This window comes from Fusarium oxysporum, chromosome 14 (assembly GCF_000149955.1).
Source record: "Fusarium oxysporum f. sp. lycopersici 4287 chromosome 14, whole genome shotgun sequence".
NCBI lineage: Eukaryota > Fungi > Ascomycota > Sordariomycetes > Hypocreales > Nectriaceae > Fusarium > Fusarium oxysporum.
The window spans coordinates 1,709,373-1,728,917 of NC_030999.1; the positions used below are offsets into that span (position 1 = coordinate 1,709,373).

A 19,545-nucleotide genomic window follows, 5' to 3' on the forward strand; every position below is an offset into this window, starting at 1 on the left:
AGTCTGTTGCGTGCCTTGCTGTGGAGGAAGTTAACTGCCGAGAATGATCTCTCTGAGGGAACTGAATTGGCTATGGTTCCAAAGATCCGGACTGCAAGTGCAGCCAGCTTGCTGCCTTGGTTATCAAGAAGCATCCAAGCATCTAATGGAGTCCATTCTTTTGAATAGACTAAGCCTCCTGCAGCAAACCGGCCGCCCGATTGTGCTCGGAAGTGGTTAAATTCTCGAACAATATTGATGTAGTCAGCAGGATTGACTGCTGACTTAAAGAACTGCAGCACTTTCATCATCAGCTGTTCTTCAAGCTTAGTCCCGACTGTGTCAGGCCGTAATGCAAATCCCGCATAATGAATATCATATGTCTGTTTATCCATACGGTTTAACCATACGGAATACAGCTCGCTGAAATTCACGTCTTGATGTTGCTGAGACTCGTCAAGTGCTTTCCATTCTGCTTTAATCTCCAGCCAACGAGGGATCACATGGCCGATGTGAGCCCGATCGGCTTCTGAGGCACGCTGACGACTGTTGACAGGCTTAATTATGGCCAAAACAGTCTCTAGGCGTATCCAGAAGTGAGGGTTATTGACAGACTCCAGCACCTTTGGAAGAAGCTCGAGAGAGCCGGAGGCTAGCTCTGCCCTTACGTCAGGACGGCGAGCGTATGCTTGGAGAGGCTCTTTACAGCGTAAAACTGACTGTAAAGCATTGAACTGACTGCCCCAGCGTGTGATTACACTAAAGCGAGCAGTCAGCTATAGCTAGGAGTCAGAAAAACTGAAAGACCCACGCAGATAAAAACGCCTTATGGTGGCCCCAAGCAGCCTTTTGTGCTTCTCTCAATCGAGCCAACTGCAGTTTCGACTTCTTGAAGAAGGTGACAATTAACGTAGCGTTTTTGAATGCCTCCTCAAAGAACGGCAGCTCTAGGATGTCCTTGATGAGTAGCTGTAACCCATGTGAATCGCAGAGGGAAAAGAAGCAATGTTGGAATTCCTTTCTTGCTGCCAAATGCACATGAGCTTTCCTCATCACGCTATCCGTATCTGTGCAAAACGAGTTAATTCGCAAGAAGTTGCCCTTGCAAATTATCTCCAGCTCAGGATACAAAAGATCGATGTAGTGCTCAGCCGTGTGTTGAATCTGTCCTGTATCAAACGTCTTCCAGTAGAACGCCGTACCATTTGCCACCTGTATCGAGATATTGATAATTCGATGACTTGTGATGTTGTCTGAGGCGTCAAAGATTACGTTGATATGTTCTGCTTGGTCGAGGATAGCCTGGACTTGATTGTGGTACTGAGAATAAGTCGGGGCTAGCAGCCGCTGTACTCGGCGACGAGACGGTGGTTGCCAGGCAGTGTTTAGCTTGCTCAACAGAATCCGCATTCGTTTGGACTCAAAGAGGTTAAATGGACGGCCATCAGCAAAAATTGCTATAGCAGCAAGCTCATCAAGCATCTGCTTAAAGGTCTTGTCCACTACAGGAAAGTGATGAGTAAGTTGAGGCTGCTGAGACTGTTGCTGCCTTTTGTAATTGGGACAATGGCGAAGTAAGTGCTTCTTCTGACGAGTAGTGCCCTTGGTTATCTCGTGGCCGCAGTGCTTGCACTTGACTCTAGAGTTCTTGAAACCCGAACTAGCGTCGGAGGCAAGCGTGATAAATTCTCGGTGGACCTGGTGATCGGCTGGCCTTCCAGGGGTTCTGGGCATTGTAGAAGACACACGGAGGGTCTGAAGGTAGTGGGGAGTCGAATTGAGAAGTTTCAGGGGGATACATCGACAGACGGTTGAAGGCTGTGGAGAAAAGGAGGTCGGAAAAGGACTTATATTGTTCCTATGCACTAAACCTATTATAGAAGGCGCTAAGCCTAAGATAGAAGAGGAAATGTCGCAGGGTAGGCATTAGTAATCTAGCTATATGCTTTAAGTAACTGTGCGGGATGGAATACCCCGCACAAGAGAAAACTTAAGACATCAATCAACACATTTGCTGCTGCTCATCATATTCACTCTAACCCTTTAAGCACGCTCAGTGCGACAGGAAATAATGCATACAAAGCGCGTCTTGCTTTAAATATTTAATGCAAAAAGCGCATTTTATGTAATGATGCAGCATTAAATCCATCTCTAATAACCAGTGGCATTTAATCATTCAATCAGCTGATCAGGTAACCTTTGATCAGCGGGTTCAGCAGCTTGAGCAGCGATATCTACCCGCCTACGCCAATGAGATTGGATATTTCCATGCAACGTGGCTAAACCCTCACAAGGAGAAGCTTGTAAAAGCTTGGGTTGATCAGCATCTTCACTTTGGTACTGTCGTTACTTCTCGTGTGGAAGGTATTCATAGTCTACTTAAAAGCTATCTAAATAACCCTATTTACCCGTTTATGCTTCTGTCTGAGTATCGGATTCTTGTTTGTCAGACGTGCCAATATGCTTGCTTGGCTAGAGAAATTGCCACTCATCTTGCCAAAAAGCATCCTGGAATAGACTTAGGGACCCGATGCAAGCTGGTGGAGGATACCAAAATAGTACCGAATGTGCTACAAAATCGCCGATGATGAACCGGAATATTGCTCCTGGGCAATTAAAAGCCGTGCATGGTGAGATGGAAAGAAATTCGTCAGTCAATGTGGTTTGTGTGGTGGTGATGCTGGGCGACTGTTACAAGGACAAATCATTGTTATAGAGAGAAGTCACTGTTGGAAAGAAAGTTACTGTTGAAATAAAAAGTCAAGGAAATTCACTGTTGCAGAGAAAAAGCGTCATGTGTTTTCCCTGTATCAATTGAGTCCAGACCCATTGTGGCTGGTGAATGTGGCGGTACCCACAGAAAAAATTCGCGTGGCGGATTGCTGCCTGAGGTGATACGGAACCACATTCTTCCGAGTCCTAGAGGGCCTCTGATGTGTGAATGCCTGCATTCATTCACCATTCACGCACGCTCTCCTCATTCACGTCACCAACATCACATCACACTCTGCGTTTTCCCTTTCGCAATGTTAATGTCTTCCTCAACATCTTCTTCTCTGTCGCCATCTTTACCGGAATGTCATTTCTCAGCACCATAATATAAAACATAACGACGCGACAATACCTCAAAAAACCGCTCACCAAGAGAAACCTGTGCAACGCGCTGCAGCCGTCATAAAATTCCGGTATATACCTGCCTAACGAGTCTTGACTCCTTTGAGTCTTTGCTCCTTTTGCAGAATAGTCGGGGCTTGTAGAAGGGACCTGCTTGGGTCTTGCGGTGCACCCGGAGTCCAACAGGTTGCCTGTCTGCCGAGTCGGGTACTTCTCTTGGTCTGCGTTGTTGAGTTTGACTTTCAAACTTTCAGGTGAGTCGTGTTCTCTTTGTAAAGCTAATATAGTGATCGCCATGTCGAGTATACGCATCCAAAACACGACCGCCGTTATCGAATGGGATGTTGATGATACAACACGTTCCCTCGCGACACCTGATCCGATCAACAGCACGATACAATTTACACTACGACTCGATGCGCCTACAACAAAAGGTCAACGCGGTGCCCTTTTCGAGGTCATGGTACCCGTCAGATTCAAGGATAGAGGAAAACACGCGTCAATATACCTTCGCTTGAGCCCTTTGTTCATCAGCTCCTTTGCCTTTACCATCAAGACGGAACCGTCTGATGATATCAAGACCACCTTCTCCAACGCCGTGACATGCCTCGATCTTACACTAGAAAAGCCCATTGCCTTCCTGGCTCCCAGGTATGTGCAAATGCCAGTCACAGCTGCTCGCCTACGCTCTGGAGCAGTGCTGGATGCACTTCGAGAGCTGTCTCGTGCACGCCGTATGCGGATATACGTCAGTGAAGAGGTCATCACCGCTGCTCAGCTCACTCTCATACAAGACGCCATATCGCAGCGCACCCTTGAACCATTATCTGGCCCCGACACCGACATCTCTCGAATGTTCGGTGGCCTTGGAGGCAAGCCAGTCCATCTTTCTCTGCCAGAAACAGTCCCAGCACTCCCAACCTACGACGACGCTGCGGCCCTCCCTCCGCCAGCCCCCCCACTCGAACGCAAAAGGCCCCGGTCGGATAGCGACAACGATGGCGATGGCGACAAAGGTAGCAGTCGGCTATGGACAAAAGTACTACAGCTCGAGTCAATAATAATGACCTACGTCGAAAAGCCACGAGCACAAGTCAATGTCGGGGTGGAAGAGTTGCGAACAGAGAACACGCAGCTGCGCGAGCGGGTCGCATGCTTGGAGGATAAGGTCTTGACCTTGCAGAACAAGAATGAGGAATTGGAACGAGATATGGCCATTCTGGAACAGGCGAATAAGGGTCGCGATGAAGAGGAGGACACACAGTTGATATCCATAAGCGAAGATATTGAGTCGCTGGCAAGTCGAGTGGATTGGATTGAACGTGGAAAGGATGACGAGGCGTTTGCCGACAAGATCAAGGGAGTCATCTTTGACGAGTTGGCGGCTCGTGTTGCCGGCGGATGAGCGTCCATGTCTGACCCGCGCCATCAAACATTCTGCCGCCTAGAGGCGATAAGGCCCTCGACACGTACAACCAAGCACAACATGTTGCAACTTGGGCAAGTTCATGAACCAGACCAGGCGAATGTGGTTACTGACACTCGAGCAACAGACGTCGAGCTGCCGATTGAGCAGGCTAACAGACGCCGATCTGTCGATTGAGCAAGGCGCCCGAATACATCACTCGACATTCTGCCACTTGCCCATTGCTTCATCTTGCATCGGCCCTTGACTGGCGATGCGACGTACACGAAACCAACAAGGACTGGAACAAACGGCCAATATCCTTCCATACCATCCATCCACGACTGTCCTGTACAACAAGACTTTCCTTCTACCTTGTATCTATAAGGGAGGAAGGAGAAGCTGTACATGACCTTTTCGGCCTGTACAACGTGTCCTTCTCCGCGCCGATGTCAAGCTCAACATGGAACTGCACGATTGTATGACGAGAGATGTCCAACAACCACGAGATCAATGAGTGTGCACATTGTGATGGTGTATACCCAGTCAGCTAGCGGGTTCACCTCAACTCATGTGTGCGAGCTGTTGTCCCCTTGTTCCAATGTATCGCTTCTGTCGAAGGTCTTGCGAACAAACACCCGTCGGGTAGCAAGAGTTTGACTTGTAACATGTTTTGTAGGACAGTCATATCAATCATCGCGTTACAGCAGATATCAAACGAGACATACACTTTCTTTGATCCTTTGTCTCGCCAGAGTCTCCAGCTCTGCATTATCCTCCCATCAACTATCAGTAAACCCCTGGCATCACAAATCCCTACCAATATCGCATTCTTGTTATGATGTCGCCATTGTATCCGCAGACAGCTCGACGCCTCCAACTCTCCACAATGTCCATCCATCGTCTATCCTCGCCATCAACTTGTACACCCGCGTTGAACAAACTCTTGTTTCGAATGACTGCAAGCAGTGATTGGGGTACGTAACAGTTGGGACACTGTTGACTGAATCATCCATCGCTCCAGTCAAGGCCTACTGTACCAAGGTTGAACGAAAACGTGTCGCATTATTCAGTTTTCGTCCGTGCCAACCTAGACCACCCTTGATTTTTGCCGATATTCTTCCGAAAAATCACCCGTAGATTCTACACTGTCTACATCATTATTCCAGCTCCAAATTCAAGTGAAAAAGGACTTTGACGCGTCTTGATTGGGCCGTTATCCCTGTTTTCCTCTTTCACTTGAAAGGGGCTACTTGGCGAGACTGCCGCGACTCGACTTTCAGCGATGGCAGAGGCGCTTTATCATCTCATTGGTGCTCTGGTCCTAACCCTGGTCGCCAGTCCGGCTGCGTTTGGCCGCCAACCCCAAGGGCAAGTGGGGTTGGGGTTAGATCTGATGACCCCGGCTCGGGAAAGTCTTGGGGATGGGGTTAGCCTTAGGTGTAGGCTTGGAATAGGTTAAAAGGTAGGTCAAAAGGTAGGCTAGAAGTGGGCTAGAAATACTAGCCTAGGGAATTTAACCTTATGGTCACGAGTAAGTCCACGTTTGTACCCCAGGGTACAAAGTAAGTAAATGACTTTAGGCATTTGCGTAAAGTAAGTAGAACCAGAAGTTTTCAACCCCAGGGTACAAACTAAGAGGTCATATATATATATAATATATATTATATATTGTTCAGAAAAGGGGGCCTATAATTTTCAACCCTGGGGTACAAATCGACGTCCACCAAGTCAAGTCTATAAGCAAAGGCAGTAAGTCTTTGTACCCTGGGGTACAAAAACTGAAGTTGCCAATCTGCAATCAAGGTGACTTACATCATGATAATCTTTCCCGTCATATACATATACCGTGATATATTGGGATATGTCATACAATGCGACTACGAGGCTGTATTAGAACGATTCTTCCCGAGGGACACAGTGGACTTCAATTTACCGTAAGCCGTCAGGGTTCATGGACATAATAAAAATGAGCTGTATATGGCAGGACTGGTATCGGGGACTACTCACATCGTCACCAGTGTCGGTGTGCTCTGTGAGGAGGCAATCGGAACAGCGAGAGTCGAGGCTGTTCATCATCATGCATGCATCATGATGCTCTTGTTGGGTAGGTGGGGGAATCCGACTTATTTATAAAATTCTGGATGACAAGGGGGCAACCCCGGCCTGTCTACGTCTCACTGGTGGAAGCCAGTCCAGGTCCAGCCTACCCTATATACAACCCGCAATAATGCGTTTGTACACTGTTTGCGTGAGAGGAAGAGAGACATAAATAGATACATATATGATACTCAGCTCACGAAGGCCAAACAGCTGATTATTATAGAAGATTGTTGTTTACTTGAAGTATATAGGAAAATGATGGGTTCGGGGCATGAAGTGAAAACTGTTGATCCACATCATCACTTTGATGCAGCAAAGCTGATAACCAAACCAAGGGGAAGTCCAGCATAACGGCGCGGATCTCCACGCGTCGCGAACCATCGGCAACAAGGGTGACTTGACCAGGATCACGCGTTTATTTCTAGCTATTTTAAGTCAAGTCCGAGTTTTTTAAGTTTACAATACACCCCAAAATACTTTCTAATCCTGGCTGACCTAGCTTTGGCTTTTCAATGTGACTGGCTCACGCGTCCACCTCTCCACGTCCATTTGCATGTGTTGCTGAAACGAAGCCCTGCCTTCCCTTATATCCCGTCTAGTGAGATCTGTTGGTTTATTCCAATAGGATATTAAGTTCCGAGTCGGGCGAGATTTGCTGTCAGGCCATTTCTGGACAGCGAAGCGATTGCCAAAGAACTCTATCAACCGTTTGACTGTGACGGATATGTCTGCGATGGTCTGACGCGTTTCTACATCACTACCATCAGGCGGTCCACCTCCGCGGAGCACTAGCGTGATCTCCTCTGCGTTGATGAACAAGAAGAGCTCCTCCAAACGCTTCCGGGTTCGTCTTGCCACGATATCTCCGCCGGGGTCGAATATGGTTGGGATCTATGTTCCCTCTCCATCGCCGATGCCGTCGCAAGGATAGCACGGATTGTCCTCAGTATGATCTTCCCAGTCGTACTTGTCGTGTAGGTTTGTCACGACAACAAGACGTCGGACCAATGGGGCGATGGGTACCGGTTCTGTGTCGATATCGTACTGATCACATTGAAACTCGCATAACCAATGCAGTCTCACCAAGAACTCGTTCTCGCCATAGTACACCTCACGAGCCTCCTTCACCATCTGCTTCCCCTTCTCGTCTTTGCCCATGAATAGCTGCTGAAGCAGCAGAACTCCGTTGGCAATCGCAGGATTCATCTCATGGCCATCATCGCCTTCCTCGATGATGACCCGCTGAGGCTGAACAAGATGTTGCCTGAATACAGACTTGCGTTGCACCAGAGGTAGCTGCGAAAATTCCTCGACAGTCCGGCCCTGAAGCATCCTGCGGACTTCTGTAAACTCCTCCGCGAAGAACTCTGCATCGTCATCATCACCGGGCCTGCCCATTGCGAATAATACTATGAAGGTTGATGCAGAGTGTTTGAAGTCGTTCAGGTTGAAACCTGGGCTTGAAAGATGCCTGTGAGAGAAGGAGGGAAAAGGGGAAGGAAAAGAATGAAACCCTCTGGTCACGTCGACGTGCGGTTGGCTTGCTGACAACATTTGATTCGCACAAGGTGGCGTACTTGGGTCTTGGCCCAGTTTGGCAAGGATGCCAAATGACCACCGCCCCTGGTCTGATCACAGCCCCCACACCCGACAACAATCCCTGTGGAGAGCATTTAACTGACGTTACTGTCCCTTCCCCATCATTTCTGCCCCTAATTTCAATATGCGCCTCAAGTGGCTTCTACCGCGCTTAGGATACGCACGCATCATCATTTAAGAGCACAAAATTATTAGAACTCTGGCCTCTATATATTTTTCGGACGAAACTCAGCCGCGTGACGAGAATTTTGCCTGGGCCAGGGCAGATTCGTCACTACGCATTATTCTGCGCGCGCGACCGTCCAGCGACTCGAGCTAGATGGCACCGCCGCCGTCGACAGTCGTCGAGGCCGGGGGGTCAAAAAAAAGGAGAAGAGATGATGATGAAGCGGATGAGAATGGAAAAAGACTCGGAAAGAAGCTGCATTTCAAAGATGAGGACTCCGTTTGGGAGCAAGCACGAAAATACCGAATTCTGACGGCTCGTATGCCCATTAAGGCTCTGACTTCTACATGGAGCCTGGGAAAGAACCGGCGATTGGATACGAAGCATGTGCGAAACCTTTGCGCTATTTTCACACAGGGTGGACTAAATCGAAGAGCGGAAGAGAATCATCTACTGGTCCTCTGCAGTCGAGCTGATGTGGCGAGGATGATGAAACATCTTCAGCGTCGAGACCTGTCAACCAGCCCCGAGATTTCCGAAGAACTGCCATTCTTCGACGAATGGCTATCTGTCAACCACGGTAGGCCAGTGGAGGTCATGGCTGGACAACATCGCATTAAGGCGCTCGAGGCGTACGTGCAGGAGACGGGCGCTAACGAGGAGGAGCTGTGGTGGACCTGCGAATTCTACGACAAGGGTGAGTTCCATCATCATCGGCCACATGACCGAGCCCCTTCCCAGTAGGAAGTCTGAACCTAGCATTCCAATTCAGCTAATCATGATGCATGCGTGTAAACAGATACCCTACCACTGAACTTGAATCTCAAACTTCGGGTTAACCGACAGGATCCAGGCATGGCTGATAGTCATGGCCAGGTCTGGGTGCAAGTTGTCGCAGCATCAAGCCAAGACCCCAAACTGTTCAGCGGGACAGCTGTCCAAGTCAAGGACCAGATGACTGACGTCCTGCAACTAGGGAGTGATAAACAGTTTCCCACCCGCCGTCTGGCTACAATATGGAGAAACAAGAGATGGAGGGAAATGGCCACGCGCTGGTGCGAGACGTCTATCGGTAGAGCCACCTTCAAGATCTCGACATGGGACTGGATGATCAGTTACAGAATCGACGATGTAAGTGAAACAGGACTAGTGACAGTCGACCTCATTGACTAACGAAAGCTATGTATGTAGTACTGGTTTGCGACATTCCGCAGTGTATTGCAGACGCTATCTCAACTTCCCGGTGATGCTGCCAACGAAGTAGAGCTGGCGGACTGGAAGAAGATGTCGGAGTTCCTCGGCCCGACCCGCACAAACGATCAAGTCCGGACACTTTTCTACCCGCCTTCATTATCATCATCACCGTCGTCGTCGGCAGCTACGACTCGAAGCACCAAACGTCGACCCGGCTTCCTCACTGCGATAGATGACGCGAGATATGAAGAGATTTACAGCAGGATTCTCATGACCTCCCGGCTACGGTTCACCAATATCCACCGTCTCATAAGCCTGAGCAAAGACGATGGGAAGGTGCTATTTCAGGTCATGAACCATGTTGTTGCTTGGCTGAATGCTACTCCTACCACGATCTCCAATCAACGTGACAACAACAAACCGCCTCTGCGGGCTGATATAGTAGCAAAATTGAACCACTGCTCCGATCGAGACGTCCGTGAGGCTGAGAAGAGACTTGGTGTCTTCGTATGGGAGCCAGACCACCATCACAGCTCAACGCCCGAGGCGGCTTCTATACTCTTGCAACATGAAGTCCTCGATTTTGTCCTTCAACGTCTCGGCGACTTCAAAAGTCCGTCGGTCAAGCTGTATTTGGAGCAAGCACCCAGACAGGTCGACAGCGCTCAATACACGAAGCGCTTCACACACGAGACGTGGAGCGAAGTACTGACGATGGTCCAGCGGTGGGTTGGGCACGACTTTTCTTCAGAGTGGATGAAGCGGCCTCGTAGCGGTCGCACCCTCCATCATGACCAAGCTTGTAGCGCTGATACAACGTCTTCTCGCTCCACTCACCTTGTCCTGACTAAATCGTTGGGGGACTATATTAGAGATGATCCGGAGCTTGGAGCCGATTCAGCTTCTATCGTGATGGAAAAGCTTGGGAACGAGGCCTTCGAGGCTGTGCTGAGTCGATGGCTCACTCAGCACCAGCTCCAACTTCATCCTGATACGGCGGGTAGCCATGAAAAAGCAAAAATTGGCGTCCCGGTGACAGTGACCGGGCCAAGAATTTCTCCCAACCTGTATGAGGAGCAAGTGGTCCCAGCGCAGGAAAAAACAAAGAAAACGGGCCATAATGATGGTAACCCTGTTGTTGACTGTGACTCTGGCACTGACTCCTCCGACTCCTCTCCCGACCCTGACCTCAATTCTGGTAGGGTTGCATCGCAGCCAAAGAGCCCCCGAGACATCGAAATTATCCAAATCCCGCCACTGGTGCCCCCAAGAATCAAGTCAAAGACGGACAAGGAGCGACATCATCATCTTGGCAAGCCACAGCGGCATTCTTTGCCAGAGGCGAGGCCACCAGGACAACGACGTAGAGTAGGGGGATCAGACAGGGGGACGTTGCGAGCGGGCGCTCCCACCTCTTCAAAGCAACCTAACATTGTAGCAAACTTTCAATCGGCCGAGAGTTTATTCTCGCGCAGTTTAACCCAGAACGACATACCGGGATGAAATGCAAAATAATGAGCGGCAAAACCGTTAGGTGTCAACTTGGGCATCAAATCGTGTAAAATAAGCCTGCATGGTCACGCGGAGTCGAGGCGAATTAGTGCTATGATGAGAAAGCGCGTAAGTTCAATAGAGAAGCATAGTGATCATGGCCTACCTACGTCGTTAATGTGATCGGTCGAGACCACGATGTGATTAGGACTGTTCGTACGAATACGATCGACAAGGAGTAGGACTCAAATTAACTTTCACTAAACTCAAGCTCGTTTCGTAAATAATTTCAACCCCAGGGTACAAGTGGCCTCACGCTCTTAGTCGGTGTGATTGTGGCTTTTGCGGAAATGAGCACGAACAGGGGTGATGTGATTTGAAGCTCACCCTTGCAGTAAATTCACACATGGCTCGTGGTGATCTCCCGAGGATCCCGCCATCATTTCTGTAGGTATGCGATGCAAGCGGCGTACATTTACGATGCGGCTTGTTGCTGTCCAGCCATGCGGTGCTTTCGATTACCAATCGATGGTCTATCCGGTTTCGAAAAACAGTATTCCATATTGATCGACACGCTAGATAATCGTCGACGCGATGGATGAGCACGATATTCTACTGGACGAGATCGCAGAACCAGAGGATTGCGTCCCTGTGGGCGCTGCTGAAGAAAGCAACGATGATGGCATTGAAAGCTTTGCCGGCACCGATTTTGTCGACGAACTCTATACGAACGACGACGAACTTGATGAGCATGGCGTGAGAATGGCTATTGAGGCTCAGGCCACGAATAAGGACGACTTCAAGATTGATCATTCCAAGGGAAGCCTTAGGATGAAACGTCAGTATGCAAGCTTGCTGTTCCAGCTAACTTCTATGTGTTGACAATGGCGGTGTCTACTCCAGCCGAAAACTTCATATCACGAACGAACGCACCCGATTTTGATGCAGCCCAGGCGCTCGAAATGTTTCAGCGAAGATACACGATAGACTACGGAAGGAAGGCGTCCGGGTCCAGGGCTGCTAATCCTGAAGATAGATACTTCCCGATCTTTCACCTGGATATGATAGGCATCGTCGGCCGGCCTCTACGCCCAATCACGAGACGGAGCGGGTTCTTCGACAACGTCACTTTTACTCTGAGATACTGGCACTCATCGTACGCTGGGAAGCACGTGTCGACCAACCTGTCTTTCGATATTCGTAACCGAACCTTTCGAATTGCGACTGCAGCATCTCGTGAAGTCTGGTTCATCGTGATGCACCCAGTACAGAGCCAGATGGACGACTTGTCTGGGTCGCACGGCCAGCGCCGACAACGGCAGAAGGCTTCCCGTCAAAGCAGCGCCGTCGAGCGACACCATGCCAAAGCTCTTGCTGAATACATCGTCGAGGTCTTTACGGATAGTGAACTCCTGGGGGAAGGGGTTGAGCCATCATGGGGCTTGAACGACCGGCGCACGTCGAGTCTATCGTATGACAAGTGGACAACCTTCCAGACACTCTTCACGAGGAATTGGAAGACTTTTCCCAAAATCACTCATACGACCGCTTCTGGGTTGACAATGAGCCTGCTTTCCATACGTATGACTGCGGGGCTAATATTGAGATTGAAGTCAATGAGGAGCTCAAAGACCTACCGATGGAGACACGCTTGCGATCCGAGAGCGAAGATGACGATGATCCGGATTCAGACTCTGATTCTGAGTCTCAGTCTGAGTCTGAGATCGAGCCCGAGCCCGATTCTGAACTTGAGCCTGAGCCTGAACCCGAGCCTGAGCCTGAGCTTGAATCCGAGATCGAGCCCGAACCCGACTCTGAACTTGACCCAAGCGGTGCAAATGCTATAGATGATCATGATGACGGTAATGACGGCCAGAGAGATAGTACGAGTAGTAGGGACGAAGCGCCGACGGAGGGTAACCCAGCCGACCCCGAGAACGATCATGATATCTACCAAGAGCACCTGTATAGCGATGGACTTGAACATCTCCGTACCGAATTGGAGAAGAAGTACAACATCGACAACATCGACCAGATCTCCTACGCGTTGGCAGCGGACGTCAACTGCATCGAGCGTAACCCCTCGATCCGAAGCGCTTTTCAGCAGGATGTCGACGACGGGACATTGTCGCTCCTAGCAGACCGGCGCGCAATCGTTCGGCATTTTGGCGGTTCGAGAGGTTTCACTTTTTATCCCCTCGCATTCCATTCCAGATATGGGAACTTTTCTTCACCACGTCCGCCACCTTTCCTGGATGATGTATGCCTTGTGATGCGCGACAACATGAGCTATCGCAACAACGGTGCTGACGATGTCCTGTCCTTCGGCTACTTTCACGCCTACTCTAACATCAAGCGGACGATCCGACACAGCCCAGAAGACCTGCTTCCCGCTCGAGGCATCGCCACTGGTGCTCTGACCCTTCCTCCCAGCGAAGCGATACAAAGAGGGTACATCTCCGCCCGTCAACAGCGACTGCTGCGAACTCTCGCTGGCGAGCAGACGCCTGACCAACCGTCTCTGACCATGCCATTCGCGCGTGAGGGCCATCGCATAAGAGCAGCCATGTCGCAGGATCAGGTCGCTTTCCGGATGGAGCAGGTGGTGACCATCAGACCAAGCAAGCTTGAGCGTGGCCACCGACACTTCTTCAGTGTTCTCCATCCCATCTTCCAGCTCATGCGATTCTTTCTCAAGGAGAAGCGGGCATACACTACTGTGCTGAGGAGCTTTCTGCCATCCATCTTCCCTACCATTCTCTGTTCCTTTGCCAAGATGTTCGAGCTCGGCCTGGCGGAGATGCATCGGAGATTCCTACTCAAGAATTACTAGCAGAAACGCATTGCGTTTCCTGTTTTTGACCAATCATCGTCTAGCATTTTCGCCCCATATTTCCCGGATGGAAACGCACTGCGTTTCTTGGACCGCACTCATGAAATTAGAAAACCTAAAACACGAAACGCGTCGCGTTTCCGTCGGCTGACCCTTGTCAAGTTGTTGAACTAGATCACTCCAGACCCAAACAACGGCATGATTTTGCTATTGCTTGCTGGATATGACATACCTATCGTCTTCGTAAAACGTCTAATCGATATTCTCCGTTTCATCCTATGTTATTACTTTTTCTAAGCTTAGTCATAATGGACCCCTTACCTGTTCAGGAGCAAAGTACTCATCCCATTTTATCCCCAACAAAGGTGCAGAAGCTCGAGACGCTCGGCCTTTATTACTATTACTTATCTTATCTACATCATTATCGATCCTCCCACTTTCAGTGAAAGTGGACGTTTTGCAATACTATTGGCTGGTAATCCCTGTGATAACCCCGCATTCCACTTTCACCTGAAAGAGGACTCTGAATAACATACCCCCAGCAAAATGTAAGCCAAAGTGGTGATCTCGTCATTTCATTGGTCGACTTTGCTTTTTTTTTTTCCCATCAGAGAGTTTCAACTTCAAGCTATGTGTCGCACTGAGCGTGCTTAAAGGGTTAGAGTGAATATGATGAGCAGCAGTAGTGAGTTGATTGGTTCTATCTTCAGTGTGGGGTATTCCATCCCACAGGTTTTACTTTAAATCACCCAGCTTGATTACTAAGGGCTGTTGTTCCTGAGGATCATTGAGACCATGCCCGGCCTGCGACACACCCCCCCAGATTTCAGTCTGTATCAGATGAGATCTGCATATCATCCTGATCGATATCCTCCTCTGAAACGTGTTCTGGATCAATCCGCAGTGAGATATCAACCAGACCCAATTGTTTCACGAAGTGAGAATGCTTTTCTGCTGAAAGAGGTTTTGTGAAGCCATCTGCAGGCATGTCTGTTGTTGGAACCCATTGAACTGTAATTTTGCCGTCTCGATGGATCTGTCTTAGCCAAAAATTGTGGATGTCGACGTGTCTTAACTTTGATGTTAGTTGTGGTCTCTCTTTCTGGACCAGTCCCACTGTTTGTTGATTGTCACAGAGGATGCGTGGTTGGTGTTCTGGATCGAATTGTATCTGACCGAACAGTCGGTATAGAGCTATTGTCTCCCTCGCTGTATGAGACAGCGATAACAGTTCCGCTTCAGTCGTTGACGTGGTTACAGTCTTCTGTTTTGAAGACTGCCACATGATTGCCCCGCTAAACAACTTCATGAGATAGCCCTGGGTGGATCTTCGAGTCTCTGGATCATCCGCGAACGATGCGTCGCTTGACTGCTGTAGTACTTCATCATCGCCTGTCTCTACTGCTGTGGCCTTATCCACAGAGCCCGAGAACTCGATGGCATAGTACCGTGTGGTCTGGAGATATGAGAGAACTCTGTTCGCATACCGCAGGTGCTCTGGTGAAGGGTTCATAGCGAATTGGCTTAACTGGCTAGCTGCATAGGAGACATCTGGTCTTGTTACTACTGCCGCATACAGAACTGATCCTACCTTTTCTTGCATCTCTGTTATCTGTCGAATAGTGGCCTGTCCTTCGAAAGGTTGGGGACGGTACGACGGAATGAGAGGAGTTGTCGTTCTCATTGATTTGTCGATCCCGAACTTGTTACAAAGTTTGTCGATATATCCATCCTGGCAGATCCAGAGCTTCTTGGCCTTGGTATCTCGAAGGATCCTGATGTTGAGGAAGGTGATTGCTTCTCCCAAATCCTTAATCCCGTATTTGCCGTTTACTGCTGCTTTGAATTCGTTGACTTGTTGGAGGTAGTCAGATTGTGCGATGATGAGAAGATCATCGACGTAAAGAAACAAGACAAGATGAGTCTCGTTGTTAATGAGAATGCATGGTTCATCTGGGCATTGTTCAAATCCCAGGTCTTTGAGGAACCGTACAAGTTCATGGTACCACAGTTTTGGTGACTTACGCAGACCATAGAGCGCTTTGAGCAGTCTCCAGACCTTTCCTGATTGACCATATCCCGGTGGGCATGTGGTGTAGACCTCCTCGTCCATTTCAGCGTTGACGAAGGCGTTCTTGAAGTCAACTTGGTGACATATCAGCCCAAACGCACAGACGAGAGCCATCAGAATCCGGAAGCTTCGATAAGCACCGGTTGCTGCGTAGATATCTTCACCAGAATGGTGCTGAAGATCACCTCTGACACAGATGCGGGCTTTGTGACGAATGAGATGTCCTGTATCATCCAGTTTGTAGGTAAAGACCCATTTGAGCGGCAGTATCTGTTTGCCTTCTGGACAATCAACTAGTTGAAAGGATTTCTTCTCCTTGAGTGAGTTGATCTCGGCGCCTGCAGCTCGTTTGAAGCCTTCTCTCTCAGGGTGCCGTTTTAGTTGATGCCAGAATTCAGGTGGTGGTAGCAGGTCCCTCCGATGGATTCGGATTGACCGTGCAGCTGCGAAGGCGTGGGCGATCTGATGTCCCAGCTTCGCGCGTTCCAGTCGTAGAGCGTATGCCTGTCTTCGTGCTCGCTTCTGAACTCGATGTAGGGTGGAGCGCGGTTTGAGTGTTTCGATTGCATCCTGACCTTTCTGAGACAGTTTGATGTTTCTCCCAGAAGTTGTCCGAAGGTTCTGGAGCACCTCGGCGTCCGTTGTTCCTTCCTTTCTGGGCGCCTCTTCTCCTGCCATATTTGTCCGAGGATGCGATGATGCTTGATGGAGAGCTGCTTGATTCGGGGGCCGCAACACGTCTGGCTGTTCAACCTGTATTTCCCCTGCTGTTGCTCGTTCAGGTGAGCTTTGTGGTGTGAGAAGCAACCCTAGTGGAGGTGGCTCTACTTCTGTTTGGATCGAAACAGGAACTGATGTTGCTATATCCTCCGTGATAGGCAATGGCTCAACATCTTCTTCGTCCAGATCAACTTCGTTGACCGTAATGGCGAGAGCCTGTCCTGATTCAGGACGAGTTGTGGCAAGCTGTGGATCGTACATGACTTTCTCGTCAATTTGAACATCACGAGATACAATAACACGATCGAGGTGTGGAATCCAAACTTTGTGGATATTAGTTGCGTCGAATCCGACAAGCCATCCCGTGAGCGCGTTTTCTTGTAGTTTCGCTCTGGCCGGACGAGCTTTCTTGTTCTTGATCAATACATAGGCGAGAGAGCCAATGATTTTGAGATGTGAGAGGTTCGGCTTTCTGCCATGAACCATCTCAAACGGAGTTTGCCATTGTTTTCGTTGAACCGGGATGCGATTGAGGAGGCGGGTAGCATGAGCAACGATGTAGGGCCAGAGTTTCTGAGGTAGATTTCCCTGTATTCGAAGCTTGCGAGCGATAGTCATGATCACCCCCCCAGAACGTTCGGCAGGACCGTTCTGATCTGGCGTATCTGGTGGAGATGGATTGAAGATGATTCCTTTCATTGTAATGAAATGCTTCCATTTCTTACCCAGACCTTTCTCGCCATCTGATCGGATGTACCGCGTAGTGAAACCCCAGTTGTCGTTTGTAATGGCGAGAAACTCTTGCGTAGCCGACAGGAGTTCCTCTTGAGCCTTGTTCGGGAGATTGAAGGATACGTGGTAAGCCGAGTGGTCGCAATAAAAGTGAGCGACCCAGGAGTCGGCGTTGAAGGCTTCCTCCATATCGACAAGGTCGAGATGTATCCTTTCAAAAGGGTAGGTTCCCCTCCAGGTTGGTACACGTGAGATTTGCTGGTGCGCCTGTCCGAGTTGGCATTCGGGACAAAGCTCAGATTTTCGTTCAAAGTCGTGAGTGCCAAGTGCGACTCCTTCGACTACTTGAGGCACGTGTTCGAGAGCTTCCTTACGGATATGGCCAAGCCTTGCGTGCCAGATATCCATAGATGCTATTGCCACTTGAGGTGTTCTCGACTTGGTCGCCATTGCAAATGACTTCACAGCCTCTTGGTGCGACTTTGCCTTGAAGACAGCGTCCTTCATGCAAGGTTCGACCACTCGGAAAGCACCATACTTTGTTGCCTTGAAGGCATTTGATCCATCCGAATACTCCATCCAACAGGTCCTAGTATTAAAATAGAGGCCTTGTTGTTCGAGAGAGTGCGTGTTGATGAGGTTCCAGTGGAATCCGGGAACATGGGCAACATTCTCGATCTGGATTAAGCCTGGACCCGATGGGGTATCAACATGGACTGTGACATTGCCGACACCCGTGATGTATGTGCCTGAGTCGCCAAACTCGATGACTTCATTTTCCAGAGGCTTGTATTTAGTGAAGCGAGATAGGTCATTGCAGACATGCGTATCCGCGCAGTTATCGAGTCGAAAGCAGTCGCCGTACTCGTCTTTTGCGGTTGTGCTGAGTGCGAACTTTGACGTAACAAATGCAGCTCTTGATTTGCGTGGTAACGCGGCAGCAGTGTTTGAAGTCTCGTCTTCTGTCGGAGTCTTGTGTTGATTCTCCGTACTGTCAGACTGCCAGAACTTAGGTAGGTTGATCTTGTTTCTCCTAAAGTTCTTTTCGATGTTTGTCCGAAGCCTCCTGCTCCCTTTGACTGCAGTGATGACTTTCGATTGGACTTGGATGGCTGGTGTCCATCCTTCTGGTGCCTTCGAAGGATTTAGGTAGTAGCAGTCAGCATACTTGTGAGACATGCCACAGACGCACTGTTGAGGGTTTGTGCTCGAAGATGAAGGTTGTGTTCGCTGTCTTTTCTGCTGGGGCTGGCTCTCCTCGTTTTGCGAGTCCCAGCCATAGTCATGCTTCCTATCTTGGAATGTGGCATGGGCTGCTCGTCCCCTAGTAGCGTTCTCCTTCGGTGGTGCCATTGTTCTGAATTGCCTAATACAGAATCCGATCGTGATCTTCTTCTCGGAGAGGGTTGGGTTGAGCTTGCGGAAGGTCCTGAGAGCTCTGTTCGTTGTATTCTGAGCTTTCTGAACAATAGTGGCATCATCATTTTGATCATTTTCGTCCTCTTCAGAATCAGCCGAGCTTGCAACGGTGATAGAGCCGTTACTGGCATGGTCAGGGTTAATCTCGTTAAGCGCGGTGAGAAAAGCGTTTGAGATCTTCTCCATTGCTTTTGCTGCCTCCCTGATGAGGTTCTTCTCGTTCTCAACCTGAGCTTCTTTGGACTTCATGTAGTTGTAGAACGGTGGGTTGACTTCACGAGATGCTTCAATGAACGCATCACAAATCTGTGACTCGCTGAGATTCTCGATCTTGTAACGCTTGGCGTTGCTGACGAGAGCAGGCCAGCGGCTAAGCCATTTGTCAAGACTAGTGTTGCCAGGGCCTTTCTTAAGCGATTCGAACTCGGTCCTGACATTCTGCTTCTGATCTTTCGCAGTGGGTTGGATGCTATCAGCCAGCGCGATGAGTTTGCCGCGGACGTCATGGATTCCGAGGTAGTGTTGCTTGAACTCCTGGCACACCGTGAGGTCGATGCGATCAGAGACCTTGTCATATTTCTTCTTCTCGCTCTCGTAGATAGCCTGGAGGCTGTGGTATTTCTGGATCGTATCCTTGCTCGCTGAGTCTGATGGTTTGGTCGCAGTAAAGACCAGGTTTTCGATCCCTTCTGGATCACAATAGTTCCAGACATCATTAC

At 49.4% G+C, this 19,545-nt stretch overlaps 6 protein-coding genes across 7 annotated transcripts; 4 read left to right on the forward strand and 2 right to left on the reverse strand.

Moving 5' to 3' along the window:
* The first annotated feature begins 2,931 nt into the window (after positions 1-2,931).
* FOXG_16445 (uncharacterized protein) lies at positions 2,932-6,219 on the forward strand. Its single transcript, XM_018396464.1, has 2 exons — positions 2,932-4,593; positions 4,647-6,219. The coding sequence occupies exon 1, from the start codon at positions 3,389-3,391 to the stop codon at positions 4,496-4,498; it is 1,110 nt and encodes a 369-aa protein (XP_018257370.1). The 5' UTR covers positions 2,932-3,388; the 3' UTR covers positions 4,499-4,593; positions 4,647-6,219.
* A 259-nt stretch (positions 6,220-6,478) lies between these two features.
* Positions 6,479-6,634, forward strand: FOXG_22527 (uncharacterized protein; the record flags this gene model as incomplete). The annotated part of the gene is made up of 1 exon (XM_018402941.1): positions 6,479-6,634. One exon carries the CDS (start codon positions 6,479-6,481, stop codon positions 6,632-6,634), a length of 156 nt encoding a protein of 51 aa, XP_018257371.1.
* Positions 6,635-6,833: 199 nt separating this feature from the next.
* FOXG_16446 (uncharacterized protein) lies at positions 6,834-8,640 on the reverse strand. The gene has a single exon (XM_018396465.1). The coding sequence runs from the start codon at positions 8,153-8,155 to the stop codon at positions 7,493-7,495; it is 663 nt and encodes a 220-aa protein (XP_018257372.1). The 5' UTR covers positions 8,156-8,640; the 3' UTR covers positions 6,834-7,492.
* FOXG_16447 (uncharacterized protein) lies at positions 8,267-11,063 on the forward strand (the record flags this gene model as incomplete). 2 transcript variants are annotated; one of them, XM_018396466.1, is made up of 3 exons in its annotated part: positions 8,267-9,063; positions 9,166-9,497; positions 9,558-11,063. In XM_018396466.1, exons 1-3 carry the CDS (start codon positions 8,520-8,522, stop codon positions 11,061-11,063), a joined length of 2,382 nt encoding a protein of 793 aa, XP_018257373.1. In that variant the 5' UTR covers positions 8,267-8,519. The 2 variants fall into 2 exon arrangements, with proteins under 2 accessions (XP_018257373.1, XP_018257374.1); XM_018396467.1 differs by lacking the exon at positions 8,267-9,063 and having other exon boundaries at positions 9,145-9,497.
* A 335-nt stretch (positions 11,064-11,398) lies between these two features.
* Positions 11,399-14,498, forward strand: FOXG_16448 (uncharacterized protein). Its single transcript, XM_018396468.1, has 2 exons — positions 11,399-11,889; positions 11,955-14,498. Exon 2 carries the CDS (start codon positions 12,691-12,693, stop codon positions 13,882-13,884), a length of 1,194 nt encoding a protein of 397 aa, XP_018257375.1. The 5' UTR covers positions 11,399-11,889; positions 11,955-12,690; the 3' UTR covers positions 13,885-14,498.
* FOXG_22528 (uncharacterized protein) lies at positions 11,664-11,864 on the reverse strand (the record flags this gene model as incomplete). Its single annotated transcript, XM_018402942.1, has 1 exon — positions 11,664-11,864. The coding sequence occupies one exon, from the start codon at positions 11,862-11,864 to the stop codon at positions 11,664-11,666; it is 201 nt and encodes a 66-aa protein (XP_018257376.1).
* Positions 14,499-19,545: the final 5,047 nt, after the last annotated feature.